The sequence below is a fragment of the Sorex fumeus genome, unplaced genomic scaffold (genome assembly GCF_029834395.1).
Source record: "Sorex fumeus unplaced genomic scaffold, SorFum_2.1 ptg000026l, whole genome shotgun sequence".
Lineage (NCBI taxonomy): Eukaryota > Metazoa > Chordata > Mammalia > Eulipotyphla > Soricidae > Sorex > Sorex fumeus.
This window is the reverse complement of record NW_026606083.1, coordinates 4,741,306-4,748,741: the sequence shown is the minus strand read 5'-3', so window position 1 is coordinate 4,748,741 and position 7,436 is coordinate 4,741,306. Positions and strand designations below refer to the sequence as shown.

Genomic DNA, 7,436 nt, shown 5'->3' with positions numbered 1-7,436 from the left:
GCATACCTGTTCTGCAAAGCTCTTATAAGCTTGTCAGAGAACTACTATCAAATTGAAAGACTGGGATGTTGAGATATAATTCAAGTGGTAACGCATGTACCTAGCATGTAGAAAGCCTTAGTTCAATCCTTTTCAAGATATGGTCTCCTCAGCACCACCAAGTTTGTCCCTGATACCCCACCCCAGCACTTCCTGTGTGCCCCTGAGTATCACTGAAGTACCCACAACCAGGTCCAGGCACCTGCAAAGCCTGCATTTCAGGGCAGAGAACCTCAAGAAGCACAGATACCCCCACCCCATTGCCCTGGATATGACCTGTCTATAAAACTCAATTGTTGGGGGCTGGAGAGAACGTTATATAGCAAACAGTGAATTCGTCTTGCAAATGGAAGACCTAGGTTTCATCCCTGGCAATGCATATGCTCTCCTGAGCATTGCCAGAAGTGACCCCTGACACAAAGACAAGAATAACCCTGAGCATAGCTGGATATAACCCCAAAACAAACAAAATATTGATTGATTCCTGTAAGTCTTGTGAATCTCTGGTTTGATTGGTATTCTCATTTTAGGGTGACTCAACTGAAATTTTCTGACATTAAAAAAAGGCAGCTATCTCACTGGAAAAGTTTTTGCTCCCCATTACATTCTGATACCATTTTACTGGCTCGTTAGTATCCTTAATTGATTGACTCCTCTGAGTTCTGAACTAGTTTGACAAAACTAAGTCTCTTGGTTTCTGTTGGACTGCAGCACCTTCTCAGTACCTAATCTGCGCCACTGAAAATGGAAATGGATCTGCCCAAAGGCTGGGACTCAAGCTCTTTTACGAGCTCTGGCCAGTACCTATTGGGGAACAGTTTTTTCCCAACATGCCCAGATAAATTGCACACCAGATTCTGGCAGATGTGGGGCGAACTTCTGTTGGGTTCTGGGCAGGAGCCAGGCGAGTTCATATGAACTGTAGAGAGTAAACTGGGGCAAATAGCAGTTAAAATAAAAAACAGGCTTTTACCGAGAAGGGTGGCACAGTGTCATGTAGAGGAGAGTCACACCAGTAAAAGAGACTTTCCAAGGGGGTTTCACTTATGACAACTGGAATCAGGTCTGTCACACTCCCCCAGAGAGGAATGCCTTGTACTGGACTATGTTTCCTATTCTGTAATAAGGCCATATTCTGGAATCAGGTCTTATTGGCAGGGTAACCTCCTTACAGGCAGTGCCACAAATAGTGGCCAAGAGAGGGAGGCACATACGAAACAATCTCTGTCATCTGTAGAATTTATGTCCCTCAGGAGATCAAGTACATATTGTAGATACTGGGGCCAGGAGGGAGCTAGGTGGTCCCTCTTGACGGCTTCTTTCAGGGAATACTCAGACACCAGGATAGTCTGTGGCACTAGAGCAGACGCCAGGACAGGGACCAGTGTTTGGAGATCTGCAGCCTGTGTGCTGGTTTACTTGCCCAACTGAAGATATACAGAAACCCGTATCTCCCACCTGCCAGCATTGGTGCCAGGGATTCTGTACCTGTAACCCAGTTTTCTTTTGTTTGCTTTTTGTATGAGAGATAGACTCTATTACAGAGAGGAAAGATTTTCTATCTCGATTTATGCAAATCATCATAGTGCCATGAAGCATCAAAAACATAAAGAAGGTACAAAGAAGAGAAAAGCAAACACTCCACTTTACTCACAATGAGATGCAACATACCTGTTTGTTATGGGTCCTAGTCAAAAGAAGCATTAATTTCTATAGAAACAGAACATACAATTTAACAACATAATGTCTAATTCATTAGTTCCATGTTGAAAACCTTGATTTCCAATTGTTTAAGAGCACTGTAAGAGGAATCTGGACACTAGAACAATTCTACAGATATTATTTAAAGAGTTTCTTATAACAAAATAGTTTGATCACAAACAATATAGTTTTTTCCCTTAAAGAACAATCCCAAACATACATGTTTCTTTACATTCTCAAGTCTTCTACACATTCCTTTACAATGCTCACAATTAAAGATATTATAGGATACTAAATTCTAGGCAAATATGGATAAAAGAGAGTTAAAATACTCACAGAATTCATATAGGATGGGAACAAAATTTTAGATTGTCTATGAATGCCTTAGTATGAAGGTCAACTATTCCTTCTAGTTTTCTGTTTATCTCCTTTTTTCCTTTCATTTTTATTGAGATAAAAACTCTTCTGCCAGAATGTTTTAAACTTTAAATCCCCTTTTACCACAAGCACATATTTTGTTTTCTGGATATTCTCTATTCAAAAGACATTCAAAACTTTTGACATTTAGGTGTCAACTTCTTAACTTCAAAATTGGAATCAGCGTAAGGCTGTGATTTATCACCATTCTCAGCTCTCACTTGCCTCGCTGAGAAGGGAAAAGGGGTGGGGGCAGCTGCCTCTGTTCAGTTGCAAGACCACTAAAGAAAAAGTGGTGGTTTTTAACCACAAAGATTTTAAAGTGACTCACTTTTTTCCTTCAGCAAAAGGGCCTGAAGCTGGTCTGAAATTTCAGCCAAAAAGCCTGATATCTTTAAACTCTGATGGGACAAAAGTTTTGCAACCAATTTTATAACTCTAGAAAGCAGACAAATTTTTCTTTAAAATTGGCTGAGGCTTGTAAGATAAAGCCTTGCATTTTCTGAGCTCTTATTACACTTCAGTTTCAGACTCTAATTCTGCAGCTGTTTCTAGATTGTACAGATTCTGAAGCTCGAAAGAATTTCAGCTTTAATAACCATTAATGTTTTCCCAATATGAAATTTAGATTAAGAATTTAAATTTCTCTGTTCAAAAATACCCGAACCTTTTAAATTGCTGGGTTGCATATCACTCGAACCTCTTGTGATAATATTGCTTGCCCAGGTCTAAGAATATCTACTTCTGATTTCAACCTGGCTCTAACATTCATGTGTTCCACACAGACAGACAGACAGACAGACAGACAATGAACTGACTACAAAACCACAAGCCCATGCACATAATTACAGTTGATCGTTTGATCTGACCCTTCAAGAATGGCACGGAGAAAACTGTCAGACTAATAAGGAAGGGGTAGTCCCCCACCAGCTTGGAAGTCTCCACTGTGAGACTTGTTACTGTTTTTGGCATATCGAATATGCTTGCCAGGCTCTCCCATGTGGGTGTGATACTCTCAGTAGCTTGCCGGGCTTTCCGAGAGGGACGGAGAAATTGAATCCAGGTCAGCCGCATGCAAGGCAAACGCCCTACCTGCTATGCTATCACTCCAGCCCTCTCATGTCCCCAGAAAGCGTCACCGTAAGATCCACTGAGTTTCATGCCCTGAGAGTGTAAGATCTCTCACAGCTTGTTTAGAATAAGAGAGTCCATGAGATGGTAGTGTTAGTCCTGGGAAGGGAGTTTCATTTGTACAATGACTAGACCAGACGTGAGGATGCAAAAGCAAGGCACTCTCTATTGCTAGCTTGAGCTAGGGTCCGAGTCTCTTCATATGCAGTGGATCTCGACAAGGACCCCTACCCAAGTTCCAAGGAACATTATATGGCATATTGTTAGATGTTGGCAGTTGTCCCAATAATTTTAAGGAAGCAGTCACAAGTCTGTGAGCTAATTAGTCATGCTCCCCTGCTGTGCCCAGAGATATCCTACTTATCATAGGACTGACTGGCTAGAGGCATCTAGGAGATTTCCAGCTTTGGCCAAGGACAGCCCCAGGGAATTCTTTGGGAAGGGGGAAACAGAAACCTAGGCCTACGCTTGTTTCAGCCTTAAAGTGAAGCCTGTTATATAGTCTCACTCTGACTTCACAGTAGCTCCCATGGTTGCAGGGAGGAAAATGAACAAGAAAGCTTGTTGAGGGGCTGCAGAAGCCCAGTATTCCCCCAGATTAGGTCAGGGGAAGTCAGCCGTCCAAAATGTCACTAATTACCTTCATAGGTGCCCCACATTTGGGTGCCAGATATTGGGGAACAGTTTTTCCCAAGGTGCCCAGCCACGTTACGCACTGGGTCCGGGCAGATGTGGGATAAAGGATGATGGGCGTGCAGAGAAACACCCTCCAGGAGCAGCCGATGGCTGTTCACGTTATTGCCAAATACATACATATTTTATAGAGGGTCTCAGCTTTACAGCAAGTCCAATCACATAAAGTTAAGCATGACTGGCCTATCACCTTTCCAACTCTGCTTTGCCCGGTCCAATCCCAATCAAGGCTAGATGCTGCAGTTAGGATGACTTGCTAAGCATACGTGACAGTTTCTGTGTCTTGGGCTCATGTGACGAGGAGGTAGAGTGAGTCTCAGGGTCGGACACCTGATGGTGACATCCTGTTCTTGCCAATTTTGCCCAGATACTCCCTTCTGTGGAGCCTTCCTTCTGGGCCGCTTTGCAAGGTCGGGTCTAATTTGCCCCAGTGCCATTAACTACACTCCACAAATACCTACCTCGAACCTTTGCTCCATTTGGGCTTTTGTCAGTGGTCTAACTATCTGTTCAGCCATCTTGAAAACTGTAGATTAGCACATTTAAAGTAGCCCTTGTGAGGCTAAAGAGACAGATAGTACAGGGATATACCAGGGCATACTGCTTTGCATGTAGCAGACTCTAGTTTAATCTCCAGTACCCAACATAGCATCCCTGGGTACGTGCTGTAGCTCTGGAGGTCCTTGAGCTCTGCTAGGGTTGTACAGATGATCCCTGGAACTACAAGGCCCTCACAGTACTTCATCTTTCAGTCTTTGAATTGAACCACCAGCTGGTTGGTCAAAAATCGTGAGGAGGAGCTACCAAGCCTCTGAGCACTGCAGACAAAACACCCCTGTTTGGGTCCAGAGAGGTCGCTCAAAGTGGGAGAGCACTTTGACTTTTCCCTGACATGTGTGAGGCCCTGAGTTTGAGCCTCAAAACTGCCTGTCACACCCAAGTACCTCCGGGTGTAACCCCAAGCACCAGTAGAAGCATTAAGAATGAAATGAAAAAGAATCCTTAACAATTAACTTGGGCTCTAAGTTTTTTAATGAGACAGACTCAAATCAAGCTCCCAGGAAGGGAGTGCCTTGCCTACCTGTGCAGAACCATCATCACAGCATCCCGAGCAATGTCCCCCACCAGGGAACAGGCACATCCAGCTTAGGAGGTTCTTGAAGTTAATTATATAGAATCTAACAAATTATCCCAGAAATAAAAAACTGACAGTCACACAAACCTGTAGTCTTAAACCAGCTGTATGCATTATTACCCCAAACTGGAAGCAAACTGAAATGTCCTGCAACTCGTAAATGAATTAAAAATAAATGATGGTACAGCCATATAGTATTACTTAGGAACATGAGAACAACTTATGTAATTCAGATGACTCCCAAAGGCATTTTCCTGAGGCAAAGAAGTCACTCTCTAGATTAAAGAGATAGCTCAGTAGATTGGAGAGAGAGAGAGAGAGAGAGAGAGAGAGAGAGAGAGAGAGAGGCCAGAACTTGATCCTGAGCCTGCATGGTCCCCCAAACACCTTCAGGAGTGACCTCTGAGCACCAAGTCATTAGTAGTTCACAGCACCACAAAGTGTGGCCCCCAATTTTAAAAAATTATGAAAGAAAAGAAACATGTCTCAAAAGATTGACATAATGTGTTTCTGCTTATATGATAGTCATAAAAAATGATGACCTATCCTGGAAAAAGAATAGATGATGGTTGCCAGCAATTGTGATTGGGTAGGAGCATATGACTACAAGAGGAGAATTTTGAGGGATAATAAATTAGTCTGTAGTCTATCCTAGTGGTTGCAAACCAGAGAATTTAACAACAATGAAAAAACAAATTTTACTGAATGCTGTAGCACTGCACTGTAGCATTGTCCTCCCATTGTTCATCGATTTTTCATCGAGTGGGCCCAGTAACGTCTCCATTATGAGACTTGTTACTGGGTTTGGCATATCGAATACATCACGGTAGCTTGCCAGGCTTTGTCATGCAGGCGAGATACTTTCACCGAGAGGGGCGGAGGAATCGAACCCCGGTTGGCCGGGTCAGCTGCTGCAAGGCAAATGCCCTACCCGCTGTGCTATCGCTCCAGCCCCGAATGCTAATTTTAAAAATTTAGTAAAACTTGGGGATTGTAGTCTTCCAAATTTGTAATTTTTAAATAAAAATATAATTGCTATATCACTGTATCACTGTCATTCCGTTGTTCGTGGTGGGGCAGCAGGGACGGGCTCAGGGTCGGGTAACGCTCTGGGGGGGCGGGGACGGGCTCAGGGTAGGGTCACGCTCTCTGCAGCGAGGGTCGGGGACGGGATCGGCATCGGGCCACGCTCTCGCTGCAGCCGGAGGGGGGGCAGGTAAGGGGTCAGGGTCGGGTCACGCTCTCTCAGCAGCGCGGGCAGCCGGGCCCACACGCAGAGGAAGCGGCGCGGGCGTGGGAGGCGCCGTCCGCGGGCCGGCCCTTCCGGGGCTTCAGGACCACCTCAAGCGCACTCTTCGGGTGGGGCCCGAGCCGGCCGGACGCGGACGTGCGGCACAGACGCGCGAGTGACGCGAAGGCACGCGCTTCCGGCCGCCGAAGCGGAAGCGGAACCTCGCGGAGCTGTAGCTAGGGATACGCTGTGGGCGGGCGCCGTGACCTTTGACCTCGGCCAGCCGGCGCCGCGCAGGCGGAAGTGCCGGGTCCGGTCCGCGTAGCGCCGGACAGCAGGCTCCCGGTCATCGAGCTCCGGATCGGCGGGCCCCGAGTCGGCGCGGTCAGCGGACTCCCGGTCAGCGCGGCGGCCATGGAGGTAAACGGCAGGGGAAGCGGGGGTCGCGGTGGGACAGAAGGGAGCCCCCGTTTCCCTCGGGCCGCGCCGGCAGAGCCTGACCGGCCTCTGTGTTGCAGGAGCCTCCGGACGGGGCCGCCGCGCCCGCCGCCCCCGGGACCGCGAGATCCAAGGTAGGGCCGGGGCCCGCGTCCCCCCGTTGGTCACTCCCGCGTCCCGCCGTCGGTCGCCGGCTGGGCCGCGGCGCCGAGGGGGTGGCCGGGGCGTCGGTGTGGGTAGCCGCGGCAGCGGGACACTTGCGCCCGCCCCACTGCCCGGCGGGGCGGGCTGTTCCCGGGTGTGCGTGCCTCTCTCTGTGCTGGAGAATCGCGAGCTAGTGAGCCCCATCCTCGCATCTTTCAGCTGGACACTCTGCCCAAGGAAGAGCTTATCAAGTTTGCCAAGAAGCAGATGCTGCTGCTACAGAAAACTAAATCAAGATGTACAGGTAGCGGGTTGAAAATACTCATCTTCTCTAGCCTCATCATGATTTAAAACCTGTGTCTTTTTGTTTGTCTCATTTAGAATTGATACGCCTCTAAACATTCTGATGATTTCCCTATGTTAATTTGTATTATTAAACTTAAGTAAGGGGATTTTCCCTGTTGTGGACAGGGCAGGGCACGGCTCGGGCACATCCCTTAGGCAGTG

The 7,436-nt window shown here is 47.0% G+C and overlaps 1 protein-coding gene across 3 annotated transcripts in view; it reads left to right on the top strand.

The window, feature by feature from the left end:
• The first annotated feature begins 6,659 nt into the window (after positions 1 to 6,659).
• Positions 6,660 to 7,436, top strand: part of GCC2 (GRIP and coiled-coil domain containing 2) — a 63,495-nt gene continuing 62,718 nt past the window's right edge. For all 3 annotated transcript variants that reach the window (XR_008792545.1, XM_056114595.1, XM_056114594.1), the window contains exons 1-3: positions 6,660 to 6,767; positions 6,866 to 6,919; positions 7,149 to 7,233. Coding sequence is in view for 2 of the 3 variants with exons in the window: in XM_056114595.1 (XP_055970570.1) it covers positions 6,762 to 6,767; positions 6,866 to 6,919; positions 7,149 to 7,233 (145 nt within the window). In the remaining variant the exon portion in view is untranslated. The remainder of the gene's footprint in view (positions 6,768 to 6,865; positions 6,920 to 7,148; positions 7,234 to 7,436) is intronic.